Genomic DNA, 17,304 nt, shown 5'->3' with positions numbered 1-17,304 from the left:
ATTTTTTCCTTTCTGATCATTAAAAACCTGAGGTAATTCCAAAAGCAGCTATTAAGGACCTTTGTGTTTTTCTCCAGTGAAACCGTTTGATTGGCCTTTTTTCTCTTCCCGGCTCCGCCCCTCCACACGCGACCTCCTTCAATCAGAGCTCTCTGGAAGCATGGGGGCGTGTTCTTCCTCCTCCCCCTTCAGTGAGGCGGGCTTTCCCTGAGAGCTGGGTGATGATTGCTGTGCTTTGATTGGACAGTTGGCCACCATGTGTGCGATGCTCTGGCAGAAATGGCACTTTTTGGGCTGTGGGGGCAGCTTGCACTCCTTGGCATGGTGGTCCAGTCCTCCACAGTTGTAGCATCTGTGTATGGCCATCACAAAACAGAGGGTAGGGTTTCACTTTCAGCAGCAGTGCAAAGCCAGTAGTAATGAAAGTTTGTCACATCCTCACTACATTACATTACATTACGTCATTTAGCAGACGCTCTTACCCAGTGTGACTTTCAAATAAGTGCATCCCACATTATTCCCACAAATAAAATTTGCTCCCAGCAGGCTTTGCTGAGATTGTTCCTGTGGAATGCTCAGACTTGTAGATTAGCATATCTAAGAAAGAATCTCGTAACTGCTCGAGAGCAGATTTAGTATCTTCTTACAGAAGTCAAAAAACTGCATTGCACCGTCATCTATGCACCACAAGAGGGCAGTATGCTTCCATCAAGTGGTTCTTCCAGCTGCATGAAACCAGCACTGAATCACTGTTCTATTTTCACTGCTCAGTGACAGTAGGAAAGTGCTTTGTCTCAACAAGTATCAAAAGACCTGCTGCAGATACTGAAATGGCTTTGGACTAGCAGGTCTGAAATACCAATAATTCATTTAGGATTTTACAGGTCAAATCTTGTCAAACATTTCTCAAGTTTGAAATTAACATAAGAGCAGGGCACATGTGGGAAAATTAAGTAGGGGACATAGGATGGGTGTGTGACTGTGTGTATGACTGTGTGTGTGTGTGTGTGTGTGTGTGTGTGCGCGACAGTGTGTATGACTCTGTGTGTGTGTGTGTGTGCGCGTGTCTGCAGTAGACCGCTCCCTGCACAGTGTGGGGGTGGGACTGATAGATCTGGAGACTGAAACAGTGCTCTTTCTGCAGCGTAACGCTGCCACCTACACCACAAATTATACTGACATCACTGCCATCCTCTGATGCCACTGAAGTCATTAGACTGAAGCCCATCTGTGAACACCAAGGGGAATGTAACTGTATATATTATACATTAAACAAACATAACCGTAATGCGAATGAATACAAACTGGTTAACACGGTAAAGGTCAGTACTGACACAGTACTGATTTAGCAGAGAGCACTGATGCTGCACTAACCCTGACAACCATGGTAAGGCTATAAGGGTTTTGCTGTTGAAAGGCTGTCCCTAGATCCTCTTCCTTGGTGATGCGCCAGGCACAGGTGGAGGGTGATGGGTGATGGACAGATGGACAGTGGGCGTTGGGTCCGTCAGCAGCGTGGCATTGAGTGAAATGCAGATGAGGGGGCGTTCGGGGGCTCTGGGGGTTTTCGGCAGCGTTGGAGCCTCTTTGTCCCCGGCCGCAGCTCTACTCTGGGGTGGGTATTGATCAGGGTGCGTGTGCAAGGGAACTGGCTCTTTGTCTCGATACTGCACCGCGACCTCTGAACTCTGACCTCTGATCCTCCCTGCACCCCCCCCCTCTGGCTTTGCAGTCACACACACTCAAGCACACACACACACACACACGCACGCGCACGCACACACAGCGCACTCTGCCGTTGCCATGGCAGCGGTCACCTTTAACCTTTCTCAGGCACCTACATCTGTTATTAATTAAATGGACAGGATCTTTGTTTTCCTCGGGATGCCCCACACCCACGACGGTGGGTGTGTGATATGAGGAGAGAGGGAATGCGAGGCAGAGAGAGGAAGGGAAACACACGGAAACACCCACTCAGTCCTCGTCACGTCCAACCGTTATCACAGAGAGCTGCGAGCCACAGAACGAAAGCCAGGATGGCGACACTGCAGGGCGAATTCAACGGGCTGCGCTCACAGCAATTCCCGGAAAAATAATCGTGAATGATCAGCATCTCTGGGACAGACCAATGAGAACTCATGACACTCTCATCTTGTGATGAACATAAATCACATTGCATACGTATATTTTTAAATGGCACCGGTGGCCTGTAGGCTCTCTGTAACAGCAGGGTCCAGAGGACCCCCTGTCTGTCCTCACACGACCCCTCCCTTTGATCACAGCTGCAGGGGTGCCAATCTGAACACCCCTCTCATTCCTCCCTATCAATATCCGAAATGGTGCTGGTGCAGAGAGGGGGAGGGGGGCAGGGGAGTGATATCTCCATGGCGTAAACCTTGCAGTCCCACCCCCCCCCCCCCACACACACACACACACACAGCAGATTTAAACAAACTATTGATCCAGGTCACACGTCAGGGTCTCCCCCGCGTGTCCATAACCAGCTTGCGGAGAGCAGAGGGGGAGTGGTTAACGGGAGATGACATAACCGGAGCTGATCTGCAAATCAGATCAGAGAGAAGGCTCTAGGGTTCATCTGACATCTGCACGCCCTTAACCCCCCATGGCTGTGTGTGTATTTGTATATGTGTGTATGTGTGCGTGTGTTTGCGTGTATGTGTTTGTGTGTCTGTGTCTGAGTTTGTGTGTGTATGTGTGTGTTATTGCATATTTGTGTGTTTGCATGTATATGTTCGTGTGTGTGTGCATGCATGTGTATGTGCATATGCATATGTGTATGCATGTATGTGTGTGTGTGCATGCATGTGTATGTGCCTATGTGTATGTGTGTATGTGTGTGTCTGTGTGCATGCATGTGTATGTGCCCATGTGTATGCGTGTGCGTGTGTATGCGTGTGCGTGTGTATGCGTGTGCGTGTGTATGTGTGTATGCGTGTGTATGCGTGTGCGTGTGTATGTGTGTATGCGTGTGCGTGTGTATGCGTGTGCGTGTGTATGCGTGTGCGTGTGTATGCGTGCGTGCCCACCGGCTCACCTGTCTCCCTTGGAGCGGCGCTTCTGGATGCTCTTGCCCTTGGGCCTCCTCTCGCTGCCCACACAGGGAGCTCCGCCAGGGCCCGTCACCCGCAGAGACTCCAGGCCTTTGGCCGACTTCTTAAAGGTGAACTCCACAGCCTCACCCTCCTTCAGGCTGCGGAAGCCCTCCATGTGCAGCTTGCTCTGTGGGGGGGGAACCAGAGAGAGAAGGGGTGTGACTCCCTGGGTCTCTGCCCTGGATCTGCAGCCCACACACCCTGCCAGGATCACCCACTGCATGCTGTATCACAGGTCATACCCTGTCACAGGCAGCAGTGTGGTGTAGGGGTAAGGAGCAGGACTTGTAAAGCAAGGGTTGCAGGTTTAATTCCCAGACAGGCTGCTGCTGTACCCTTGGGCAAAGCAGCCTGCCTCGCTCAAATTGGCTCAATAAATATCCAGCTGTTTAAATGGGTAACATTAAATCTGTAATACAAGTTGCTTTGGATAAGAGCTCCTGCTAAGCATATGTACTGCAAGGTAATGCAACTCGCTCAAAGACTGAGGGCCATGCCCACGTGCACTCATTTCATTCAAAGGCAACTCTGACTGCTGCCAAAAACTCTGTGGCATGCAAGAACAGCCACTGCAGTACCTTTCAAAGAGGAAGCAGGGCCAATTGGCTTTGATGCAAAAGCTTACTTACAATTCAATCACAGGCGCGGTAGCAACCCCACCCCCCGGCTCAGACACATGCAGGGGACTGAGAGCCTGTGTTCTCATGCTGAATTGTGCAAAAGCTTTGAATTTGTGTAAGAGAGGAACACATGAGAGGAAATTACACCGGTTCTGTTTAGGTTCAGTTCTTTTCATTGTCAAGAAAACTATCAAAAGGCTTAAGGTGCATTGCATTTGATTACATGATACATTGTCTCGAGCATGAAACAAATGAATAAAAGAAGGTCAATCCTGGTTCTCTCTGGTTCTCTCTGGCTCATTACCTTCCAGATTTTAGGCAGACCTCACAAAGACTATATACACAATATATTTGATGTATAAGAAAGAGACCAGGAAATTATAGACACTAGGAAATTATTTATCAAATTACTTGGTTTGCAGTTCAAAAAAAAAACCAGGGGTCACCTCTGAGATTTTGCATCTTGGCATGCATGATTTTCCAGAGCAATTCAACATAGATAAGCAAGAGAAAATATGTAAATATATAAATATAAAATTTTATAAATGATAAAAAATACCTGCATCAAGAACACATCAAACATATAAAAATAGAAACACGATCAATATGCAAAGGAATTAATAGAGTTCAGATTAAAGTTATGCAGTAATAACTGACTGGGAGTAACTGAAAACATGAGAGAGTATTGCGGGACAAAAGGTTAAACCTACTAAAAATACCCAGTCATTCCTGCTGTAAACTTTCTTAACCTGCTTTGCTCTGCTTATGCGGCAGGCTTTGCGATGGCTCGCCTGTCACCAATGTGTCTTTTGCTGGTTTTTGGAATGGAGGTTTTGAAATGTGTGCACTGCATTTTTCAGTAAGATGTCAGTTATCACACCAGCCAAGAGCCTCAGCAGTTAACACATGACAACTGGATCCACAGGCTGGACCTTCGGCACCAGCAACTGGGTGATACCACCCCAACTGACCCTGCATATGTTCCATACATAGGGCTCAAACACAGTCATATTCCACTACAGTCAATGGTGTTTTGTGTACATTCTGTGCTGTCCCTCTGTGACTTTTTCCCTTTCCCCCGCAGCGCAGTTTGGTGTAGTTTGAGTCTATCTGGCCACTTCTTTCCTCATCTTACAGACTGACCTACAGACTTTCCCAAAATTTGCATGCACTCCATAATACCGGTATGTAAACACAACGCAACGATTGCTGTCATCATACATATATTAACAAACTTGTTCAGGAGAGGTGCTAGCATCCCTGCTCTTGCGCTCTCACCTAAGCACCTGAAACACTACCCCTAAAAGGAATTTCTCATGTCCCAAAACTGTTTCCTACTAAACTATATTAAAAAATGCAATCTAATGGTTAACGCACCCGTTAACTCTACCAGCTAGTTTGTACCTTGTCTGCCCAACCATTGAAAGGTGGTCATGCAGCGCTTCTAATATTGTTGACTCCTTATGGTTTTTTAGCTTGTGTTGTATTGTACCTCACTTGTAAGTCGCTTTGGACGAAAGGAATAAATGTAAATGTAATGACATCAGCTCCACTCTGTCTGGGACTGATGATGTTATCACAGGGACGGCTGCCTTGCTGATCACCATTGTGTTGTCGACCTGTTAGCAGACAATCCCTTCAAAGCCGTCCGCTAAGCTCTGCTCTGCGCGGGTACACCCGGCCCTTTGCCTTCCCTCTGTTTGTCGTTTGCGAAAGGCGTACCCGGAGAGCCCACCTTGGTCAATCTTTAAACCCTGATGCACCATACAGGATTGCCCAACCGGAAGGATCTACATTCAAACCCTGGTCCTTTGAACCCCGCCCCCTCCCCCCTTTTATATTTGCCGCTCTACCGGAAGGCAAATCCAGGGGCTGGTGCTTTAAAAATAAGAGTGCCGAGAGGGGGTGAAAAAAAGAAAAACAACAAAAAAAAAAACAACAAAGGCTTGTGACACCCCTCCCCCTCCAGCCTTGTGAGAGAGAGCACAGACCTGAAGGGACAAACCTTCCCCCATCACCCCCCCCCCCCCCGAGTCACCGCATTCCAACCCCCCCTCCAACACCACGCAATCACCAAGCCCCAATCCACTGACCCTCCAAAATGAGTCCATCTGGTCAGCTTGCAAACTGACCAGCGCTGGAGCATGCTGGGAAATGAAAGAAAGGGTGGGGGGCAGGGTGGGGGGATTGCAGGGGGGTTGGGGGGTGGGGGTGGGGGATGGAGCTGACATTCTTGGGATGATTGTTCAGTAGGCCCCTGCTGCAAGGTGGGAAAGGGAAGAATTCACTGAGCAGTGACATACGTCATGTATTTCCCCCAACTTCTCTAACCCCGGCTGCATTCGGTGCTTTCTGTTATTTTTAAAATTTTATCCACTGTTTCCTCAAAAGAACGTCTCTCTGACACTCCGCACCAAGACTGCATAGAGCTCTGTCAAAGACATGAGTAAAGTCATGGTGAAACGCTGCACAGAACCCAGTGCCTTTCTCATTGTCAGTTAAGCAGAACTGCAGGTGTAAAAACCATACCCAAACCGAGGCTCAGCGCCTTCAATTCTCAGTAAAGCTACTGACCAGGCCAAGGTCTTGTTCCCAACACGCGCCACAACACACTCCTCTTTCAGAGCGTGCTGGCAGGGGACACGCTATGGCTTGTGGAAAACTGGATGTTCCTGAAACACTGCTCCCATTACATGGACTCCGATTAACCCTGAGCACCGGCTATGTGCACAGCATGTATCACCTTTATCAGGTTTGCCCGAGTATGGAGTGTGTGTTGCAATGTAAGTGTCTCAACAGGACTAAACCGTGTCAGCCAAAATTCAACACATTTCTCCTGCACAGATGCAACCAACTAGCACAAGCCTGTTTATGTCCATTGATACTCAATTCAAGAGTTTTCCCAGCATACTGTTTCAGGTATCTTTTTAGCTAAAAATCAGGCATCTCATCTTGAAGCAATCCGACAACAGTAAGTGCATATCACACCTAGCAGTTTAAATCACATTCAACCTGTTATTTTATTCAATAATGCAAGCACTCTCATGCCCATTTTACTCTCACCTCTGCTCAAAGCATATACATTGTCATTTCTAGAAAACCTGTCAGAATCAGAATCAGAATTAGGTGGCTGCAGCTGCTCCTAGTTTTCCTGCTGGCAACAGACCTTAAAAAGAAGTAATTTACCACATCTCCTTCAGCTTTCACCTTGCTAAAATGTAAGTAGGACATATAGATAAATAGCTAGCAGCTAAATAAGGGGTATCAAACAAAAAATAAATGAAAATTTTAAAAAGTAATAATAAGGTAATCATGAGTGGAACAACTGGGAAATGTGTATGTATCAGCATCAAAAAAGCAAAGGGTCCCAAATCCAGGGTTCACAGTTTCTGAAGGTTAAAATGTTCTGTTAAGAGAATCTGGCAAGAGTATTCAAATCCCTGACACACTAGCTAAGCGTTGTGGCCGTACCAGTGCCTTCATCAGGGTAGGATTATCAATCAGTTCTGAATTATTACAAATTTGGAAAAAGTAAATTAAAGGAAAAATGGATCTAGCAAGACTCCAGGCAGACAGGGGTGTGATTTGAATGGTCTTGACGAATGGAAATGCAGTATAAAATTCCACTCCCGACAGGGTTTATAGGTCATAATCAAAGGGCTTACTCTAGAGGTTCAGGGGTCCCAACAGAGCAAAATATACCCCTGGTCTAGATTATATGTATCAATGCTGCGATCCCTTTAATCAAGACTGAGGGGAAAGTTTCCCTCTGTATGAACTGACAACAATCAGCAATCAATACAGATATACAATTGTGATTTACTTGATATTCGAACATTGTATGGCTCAATAGATCAAATAAGTGGACCCGTTTCCCCCGCAAACACTGTATGAAATGGAGTAAATTATTATTCACCCCAAAAAGACCTGCTATCACTCACACTTTCAGGAAGACTGATCACGTCAATCAATCGTTTGCAGTTTTACACAGAGCTCTCAGGCCCTCTTTCATGCATACTGATAAGACAGAATACAACAATGGAATGACTATCATGTTTGTTAATTCATTAATAATTGAATCCTAACCCAGGTCATTCAAGTGTTGATCTCATGATCAAATAATAAACTAATAGCCACTCTCGTCCCTACCACTATAGTCTCATTTCCGTTTAAAAACGCCATAAATTGCAAAATCTTGTCATTAATGTCACAGACAATTTGAATACTGCCATTAACAAAACAGCAATATTATTACAGTGGTAGCCAGTGATGAATGATACGGCACTTTCAGGACTCCAACAAACAAGACTGTGGTTGTCATGCGATCAAGGGAATAAACTAGATGGGATTTCATTGGCACGCTCACTCCACCCACTCTGGTAATCAAACGGCAGAATTTACAGGACTGGATCCAGTGAAAATACTGAAAAACATCACATTATGTTTTTCATGCCAGGGATAACTGTCGCAATGAGAACAGCTGGCGAATCAACTTTAACAAGTGAAATGTCTGTTAAAAAAGTAAAACACCACCGCTCTATCAATGGATATTTCTACAGACAACAACCCTGCTGGCAGGGCAACACGCAAAATTGAATGTCAGCATTATTGATGTACATATAATTATGGAATACTTACAGAAATTACTGTGTTTACAATGCCTGAGTTTTACTTGCTGTATAAGAGCAGCAGATGATGATTTATTGGGAAATATGAGGGCGGCCGCATGGCACTGCGGTAAAGAGCAGGGCTTGTAACACAAAGAACCAGATTTGCTTCCCTGGTGCTGCCGCCGCTGCTGTACGCTTGAACGAGGTACTTGACTCAGCGCTACCTCAAACATCGAGCTGCACAAACGGATAACATAAAATATTTAAATTGCACAAGTCTCACTGGATATAAGTTCCTGCTAGGCAAAATAATGCATCGCAATGCACAAATAACATTATCTACAGACCTCTGGAATCCAGCCCTTCTTAGAATGGATTACGGTGCCAGAATTTAGCCGACAATCAGAATTTCTTGATCATTCATGTTAAGCTCCAGCACCATTGAGCTTGTTAAGTCATTGCTAGACCGCTGGAGGTCCTCCCCTGGTGCTTGCCTATTGTACCAAAAATTAGCATTTGGCTTATTTGAAAAGAGAATGTTTCCTTGTTTTGTTCAATTAAAATATGGAAATAAACCACTCTTTCTTTTAGTTTTTTTCTATATGACTTTTGATGTGTGGCAATGTATTTCTCTGTAGGTAAAAATATTGACATGAATCATTGTCTCATTCTCTCAGTAGATTAGAAACTGCCTCGAAAAAGGAAGCATTTACAAGATCAGAGAATATAAACCAATAAAAGAGAGTGGGATTTCCATCCTTAACCAATAAGGATGAGCTCCTCCTTCTACTGACTGAGGGGGAAAGAACCAAGTGAGACTATTATAAAAACAACACAATCTGGTCAATGTATTACCTGCAAAAATCATCAACAAAGACCACAGCCTTTGACACACATTTACAGAGGCTACTCAACTGAATACATCTGTCTGTGGGTTTAGAAGCGGATATCTACACTCGATACTTCAGAAACAGGACTTCCTCATCAAAGACTAATTTAAGAAAAAACAAAATGGTTAGTTAAGTGGCGTTCTATCACAATAAATCATGTTTTCCACATCGCTGACATTGCCGCAATGCTCTCCCTGCGGTATGATTGGCTTGTTTGGTTTAATTTCAGATGCTGCACTTGCCCCATTTCAGTCCTGCTGCATTAAGTACATTGGCTTTCACTGACCAGCCTGTGGTCCCACCGTCAATCTGCTTGCCCTGTGGTGATGCCGATATGGAGACACAATGTGGAAATCACCGGCCTCATAAACGCTTGCAGGCGGACTTTGGCCAGGGAGCCCCATAAAGCCTCAGGGGATGAGGGCCATCATACAGCCACAGGGCCATCAGGGCCATCATACAGCCCGGCCACATTCCCAGCCAGCGGCACCGGTGCGGGGGGCAATCCCGGCATTGCCAGGACAATGTCGTCTGATAGTCCTCCCTGCCATTTGGGGGGTGGGGGACTGGTTTATGGCCACCGCGTGCCATGGGGACAAACTCAGACACCCTAAAAATACCAAGGGGGGGAAAGACTTCTGAAGTCTCCATAACCCTGACCACCCTCAATTCCACCCCAACCCCCCCATCAATACTCCTTAAACTGCACCCAACCAGCCTGACCCTACCCCACCCCCACCACCTTACTGAAGTTCCTCTTTTTTGAGAATGAACCCACACACACACCCACACCCTAACACACACACACGCACACACAGGCACACACACACACACACACAGGCACACACACACACACCCATCCAGTGCCATGCCACTCAGTAACAGATCACAGGCCGCAGGATTTCCTCTCTTTCCCATGACAATGGCGGCCATTGTCCATCAGGCCTGACAGCTTCTCTTCCGCAGCGCTGGCGGTAGGAGGATTATTATTCATGTCCTCTGGAGGGAGGGAGGGAGAGCTGGGGGGGGGGGGGGGGGGGGGGGATGGAAGGAGTCAAGAGGTTGACTGACCACCTCTTTATTTTCCAACATTTTAGGCACCCAGCCTAAAGCTGTCCCCTTTGGCCAAACTCTGACCAAACGGACCTCCTGGTTTTTCCCCTTCCTCTGAGGCCGCTTCTCCAGTGGTGGATCTGAGACAGCGTAACAAGGCCCACAGAACCAGGCTGAACGCAAACACACACAGCGTGTGTGGACAAAAAAAAACACCAAAGTGGTCAGCTCTTAAAATGGCTGCCAAACATACCAGCACGTAACCTCACAGGTTCCCAGCAAGGAGGAAATGTGATGAGGTGGGGATGTTCAGGCTGGAGTTATGATCAGCGTCAAGAGGTCATCCGTTACTACATTTGGACTGACACCCTGTCCTTTCTGAAGCTCTCCCTTTGTGTGGAGTTTTGGGGTGACCTCTCCCCCAGTCCCTTCATAAGAGGGACCTCCCGCTGCCTCGTGGTGCACCCCACCCCCACCCCCCCATCGAGACCCTTAACACCGAAGGCACCACACGTCACATGCAAGCCCTAACCTCCACCCTCACCAATAGGGGGCGCTGTAGAGGAGATCAGCGTGAGGGACGGGAGAGAGGAAGACATCAGAGTGAGGCATGAAAAAGGGGGCTGAAAGAGAGGGACAGCTCCTCGGGTAATCAGCTAGGTCACGGCCGAGCGGGGGGGGGGGGGGGGGGGGTGGCCTTTGGGATGCATGCCGCTTTGTCACCCGACACAATGGCCAGCGGACACCACGAGTTAATGTTCCCCCTGCGTCTCATTCATGACCGCGGCCGTCACCATGGCATCTGCCCATCACACACGCGCAGCGGCCACCGCCGCCATATTTCTGCTCTTTTATTTTCTGTTCCTCCTCCAGCATACTAGCAGGGGTAGGAAGTCATCCATCCCCAAGTGGACCGTATGACGTCTGTCATACGGCCCTCGGCGGTCACAGGGAGGTGGGGGCTAACGGAAGCATTGCTGATGTGATTTTTCTGCTCGTCTGCTTGGTCTGTGCATCTGAGTGGACCTTCAGCAAATCCATTACAACAAGTCACAGCAAAAATCCCAGAATAAAATAAAACAGTATCAAATAAATCAGTAAAATAAGCCAGAATCTGCAAAATTTTAATAAACACAAGTTCACTATGTGCGTATACAGAATGACGACAATCCTTGGTGAGGACGTCTGCTAAATAATAAAAATGCATATAGTATTCACCAAAGCATGAGGCTATAATAATTTGACATAGTGATCTGCCACAATAGTGAGAGCATATGGCATAATAGTTGCAATAAAGCAGTAAAGGGCCATTTTAAATTGAGTGAGACGGCAAAGAAAATAGTAGGTATCCCAAAGGAAAAGCTACTGAGGCAAAGAAACCCCCGAAATCTCCATGTCACCAGTCACCACCACACTCCCGGCCTCTGTTCCCCATCTTTACTCCGCAGCAAGGATGTTAAATTCCACAGACGTCTGTAAAGCCTTTGCTCTTCAAACCTCTGAAGATTACCTTGCTTGGTTCAGCAGCACATATTTTAAAAGCTTGGGCCAACACCGGATTACACAGCACTAGATCTGACATTTGGGGCTGACAAATTGTTAATATCTTGCTGCTTAAAAATGGCTCACTACTTAACTGTATGGTTTTTCAGCGCATTGACTGAAATTGTTGCTTTGAATAGCCGCCTTTTTTCGCCAGTTCTGTTTAACAGAACAAATATTTACCATCACAGCAATGTTTAAATGCTTAACCTAAAAATATTTAACATTCCAACTCCAGTGATAATTATTGTTATTGTTGCTATTAGACCTATACAGACCTATTTAGTCGGTTTTTGAGTAAATCATCCAAGAACTTTTAGCTACAGAATGTGAGCCTGTCTGACTAAGGCTATTTTTTCAAAAGTACATGTTCAATGAGGAGGAAAACAAAAAGGAAAAAACTGCAATTCAATAACGCTTTGCTACACACTTTTTATCTGCCCTGTACTGTATGAGCTCGGGATAAATCTTAATTATGTGAAATAATTGCTTTCCTGCTCCAACTCTCACATCTCAATGATTTGGAAGTTATCAATAGGTCACAGATCAATATGTCATGCCAAACGTATTGGTAAATCAACACTTAATGCATGAGTAATGGAATGTAGGGAAAATTCTTGAAAACATATTTATGATTAACAAACAGAGCAGACCAACCTGCGGCTATGTTTCTTCTTTACTTTACTGCATTTTACTATAGTTAACTTTTTCCATTAGCATTCACTGCATGCGAATTTTGCGACTGCCATCACAATGTGAATTCAGCTTGCCTGACTCACAGGAATATCTTGTTTTGATCAGCTAAAATATTAGATTCTTACCTACATTAATGATCACACAATGCTCTACTCAGATTATTCAATTACTGTAACATTTGACATTTAGTTTTTATATTTTTACATAAATATGTGTGGCGACATTAATCATTTTGTATGATTTCTGGGGAAAAAATACCTGAACTGTGTAAAAAAAAAGCTTGAAATGATAATGACCCCCAATTATTTTAACAGAATCCACACAACTACTTGTCGATCTACCACTGATTTTCTGAAGAGCTTCTACAATATTCCACATCTTTCTTGAATTGAAAATCTTTTGGTATGATGCATGACCAGGCACCGCCGTAAAAGCCATTGTAAAGATCATTTATAGGAGAATACTATGAAACCGAATCTGCCTCCAGCAGAGTGAGAGGGGGGCAGAAAGGAAGTCAGGAGCCACACTTTGACCCTGGATTGGTGGGCAAGGTCATGGCGGTATTTTCACCAGAAAGCCCCGTCGACCCTCACACTAAATCAAGCCCAAAACCAAGTCAGAGCACAAGGCAGGAAACAGAGGAATGAAAATGAAACTTTCACAACATTTTTTTTCATTTCTTTTCACCTAAATGACAAAATTAAGTACTTCAGTTAATTGTCCAAATGAGTAGCTCTATTGTAAACGGTCTATTGATTTTTCAAGGATTTTCCATTTTGCCTCTTTTGAACTCCCCCACCCTTAATCCTAAAGACCCCTTTGAGTTTATTCACCATCCTTTTTGCAACCAACACTGCGTCACCTCATCTATCTCAAGTATGAAAATACTACAGAATACAAAAGCAAAAAACTAAAAAGGAGAGTGTACCAAAAACAAAAACCTCAGCTATGAACACAGTGGACTTTAACCGGTTTAACTGGTCCTTGAACATGGTTATATTTGTGATTAGTCTAAAGAAAAGGAGGGGGGGCAGGAACAACAAATGTCTTGCCTGCTGGGGGGGGGGGGGGGGGGTTGGAGTTGAGTTTGGAGCAAAGTTTGAGGGAGATAATGGCAGTCTCCTACCTCACCATTAACATATACATATTAGCCATGGGGGGTAGCAGTGAGGGGGGAGGGGGGGTCTATGGTGGCACAAAGGCTGCAGAGAAGTTTTAATCACTTTACAACAGGAACTTGGGCTCAATGGGTGAGCGGAGGGGGGGCTCTTTAGCCGTTCAAGGCTCCTGCCGTTATCTGATCAGACAGGAGGAAAGCGGCCTTAAAGTGTTTCTCACCAAGGAAAGGGAAAAGGGACACATCCCTCCACTGGAGACCACCAAACACCAATCCCCCCACCCCCACCCACCTCCTCCGCCCAGCCCCCGACCCCTCACCGCTTTCCTGGGTGGGATGGCCGGAGATGTGCCAATCTCCCAGTAATTTTCCGCAGCAAGTCACCACAGCTCATCCATAACCCCGCAGACCGCTTAACTCTTAATGTCAAAACACCATGAAATAAATGCTCTGCAAAGCTCATAAAATGCACAACTACAGTGGCATTCCACGGGGCCAACACCGACCCCCCACCACCAACCCAGCTATTTACCTTTCAGCATCAACACTGCAATCCAACCGCCACTGCAAGCAGCACACACAAGCTCCAATGGCTAACGCATTTAAAAATATCAAGCACAAAAGGTCAAACAAGTGTCCCCAAAAAATACAAATAATGGAACCATTGAAAGAAATCTAAACTAAAAACATGGTGGTTTTCCACGTGTTACTTCCTCCCTGTCCGCATTAGAGTGAAGAGAACTGCAATGGTGTGTCATAATGAATTAGTGAAATGATCTACAACAATGGAGAACCACTCAGGAGAGAAAAAGAAAGGAAAAGATCTTTCCTAGCCACGCTGACACCTGTGGCAACTTAATTTATCTGCACTTCCTGTTTAGAGAGAGGTTAAGTTTACTTGTGTTTCATGTTTTATTTTATATGTGCCTTCCTGTGCTCACTGGATTTCTTCCTGGAAGTTAATGGTGTGTGTGTGTATGTGTGTGTGTGTGTGTGTTAGGCTAATCTCTGACCTAATCACTACAGAACTTGCGTGCCAAGATAGGCCTGTTTAAGGCTAACACCCAGGAATCAGTTGGGCTGTGTAACTGCAGAATTTCACCATTGCACCCTGCCATGCCACATTTATTACCCAGCTAAATCATAATTGCATAAATTCTTAGTTCATAGCTTCAGGACACAATCACTCATGGGCTGTTCCCAGCTAATGCGATACACAAACTAACACATCATCACATCAGTAGTAATAACGATATGTTAATGCATCACCCCACAGTACTATTCTCAAAGCAATTCATAATTTTACATCTGCATGTGCTATGCAACTGCGAGCAAACTACCCATTAACAGTAGCATGTGTAAAACATATTTTAGAATGAATTATATTTCAGAGGTATTGTAACAGCCACCCGTGAGGTCTTGATGCTTGATGTTCTCACACAATGTTTAGATTCCATTACCTTTCAATCATCTTCAAAAGCGTGCATGCGAAATTAATCAGTGTCCCGTGACTGCATCACTGGTAATGTAATTGCCATCAATTGATTCCGCCCAGCGTCCATTTGCATATATCAGTAGAGAGTGATAGAGCCACTCCCGTCATTTAGCGATACTTTTAGGCTGAATTTTTAAGTGAACGTACGACGTTTCTTTTCATTTTTTACCTGACCGTTTGGCAGCAGAATTAAACTTGAATCTACGATCATGTCCGTCAATAGTTCATCCGAAGTGTATTTATCCAAATGGGTATGACGCTTAAAATTCAGTAAAATCAATAATTCAGACCCACGCTGGAGTAGAACAAAAATTCTTACAATTACACAGAATCACACACTCGCAGTTATATTATTAACGTCAATATATGTATAAATGTAACGGAATCACCCGAAAGACGCTGTGAGAGACAAATTTGATTCAGGTTAAAAGCACATCTCCATCTCGCCGACGCGGGATGCGTATCGGGGCCTCGGAACCACAGTTCCACCATTCCTCACATTCCCGACGAGGGACCACCGCGCAGCCGTTGGGAAGCGCTTACCTGGTGGACAAACACGTCGACCGGGGCCTCGAGCGGGGTGCCCTCCCGGCTCGTCATGGACAGGAAGCCGAAGCCCATCCGCACGTTAAACCATTTACACACGCCGCTGCCGTGGAAGGAGCGCGAACCCTCCTCGGTGCTTGGCCCTTCCTCCTCTTCCGTCTTCGCGCAGCCCCCTTTAAAACCACACAGCAGTGACAACGTTAATGATGTTTAAAAAAAAACAAAAACACAACACGCGTCCGCAACGAATATCAGAAAATAATGGTGTTTCTTTGCGGAAGGAATGCATAAACGCAACAAACGAGTCCTTACAGTCCCCCCTCGCTTTCTTATCCTTATCGCCGCTCTCCTCCTTCGACATGGGTTACGAACGCGATGAGTACGGGGTGAAATTCGGAGGCTCTAACTGCAGCCGAAACAGCTGGCTGTCGTGCGCGTAAGCATGAGAAACACTCAGTAAAAAAGAAATCGATAACGTTTTTCCTTTAAAACAATCTTTTCATTCACCCCCCTACAACGTAAACTTCTGCAAACTCAAAGCTACATAAATCTCTACTCTGTATATTATTCTATCATAAAATGCATCTAAAAAAGAACAATTAACATTTTTAAAATGTTATGATAATGATAAATTGTTTTTACATTGTCTTAAACAATGTCAAATTTATTTCAGTCATAGTTTATTGTATTAATCAATAACAACTATAATAAACATTTCGTATTAACTATAATCATGGATAAAATTATACGGGGTTCATAAATGAGAATAACGTTTTAATCGATAACATTATAATCCCCAAGCCCTTCTGCCAGAACGACTGCATCGAGGGCGAGCTGAAACAGCTTTCTAATTACTTCAAGAACACGCGTGTATTGAGGGATATTATTTTTCTTAACAAGTGAAATTAAAAATAAATATTTATTGTGACATCCCTGTAAAGCAGAAAACCGGCTGAGATAAAGAAGCTCAGGCAGGAATGTGCAACGTGAAAAGGAAAAGCCCGAACCGCGTGCTGTTGGCCTTAGTCATACCTACGCAAAGTTCAAACTGGTCATTTGACGTTAAATTCTAATACTTTAAGCAAAACTGCGAGTACATTTCCACACATGCAACACAACCAAATGAACCACTTTCGGCTAATCGCTAGAATAAATTACAAAACTGTTACCATGAGCCAGCCTCACCCAACAAACACGAGTTGACGAATTTACTTCCTAACCAAAGGTTACCAAATTCAGTGGCTTTTCACAAGAGTCTCGAGTCAAACCAAGGCTCATGGCTATTTCCGTGCTGATGTTATCCATTTTACATGCCCCTAATGATTTTCTTCTCCATGTCCCATCTAAATACCACACCTTTCATTTTTTTATACTTAACCTGTAAATTGCTGGTTGGAAACAGAGCCCATCTCGCTCTTTCCTCGAGACAAATTAAACCCCGAGATACGGAATCCTGCTCTCCCCCCCGGTCAACGCTGCCCGTCCACTGTGCGCCACTTTCACGCAAAGAGCTTTAAAAATCAAAAGGGGTCGTTTGAAAGGGGGAAAGCGAGAGAAAGAAACAAACAAAGGGGTTTGGCAACATCTTCGCCCCAATAATGTGAAGTGGGAGGGCCGCGGGT

The 17,304-nt window shown here is 45.1% G+C and overlaps 1 protein-coding gene across 1 annotated transcript; it reads right to left on the bottom strand.

Annotated features, from left to right (window-relative positions):
- Positions 1 to 138: 138 nt before the first annotated feature.
- On the bottom strand, positions 139 to 17,091 carry si:ch1073-284b18.2 (protein lin-28 homolog A). The gene is made up of 4 exons (XM_036539762.1): positions 17,061 to 17,091; positions 15,680 to 15,855; positions 3,056 to 3,240; positions 139 to 352 (listed from the first exon to the last, which is right to left on the bottom strand). Exons 1-4 carry the CDS (start codon positions 17,089 to 17,091, stop codon positions 139 to 141), a joined length of 606 nt encoding a protein of 201 aa, XP_036395655.1.
- Between the last annotated feature and the right edge of the window lie 213 nt (positions 17,092 to 17,304).

This window comes from Megalops cyprinoides, chromosome 10 (assembly GCF_013368585.1).
Source record: "Megalops cyprinoides isolate fMegCyp1 chromosome 10, fMegCyp1.pri, whole genome shotgun sequence".
NCBI lineage: Eukaryota > Metazoa > Chordata > Actinopteri > Elopiformes > Megalopidae > Megalops > Megalops cyprinoides.
This window is presented reverse-complemented; position numbering and strand designations above follow the sequence as displayed.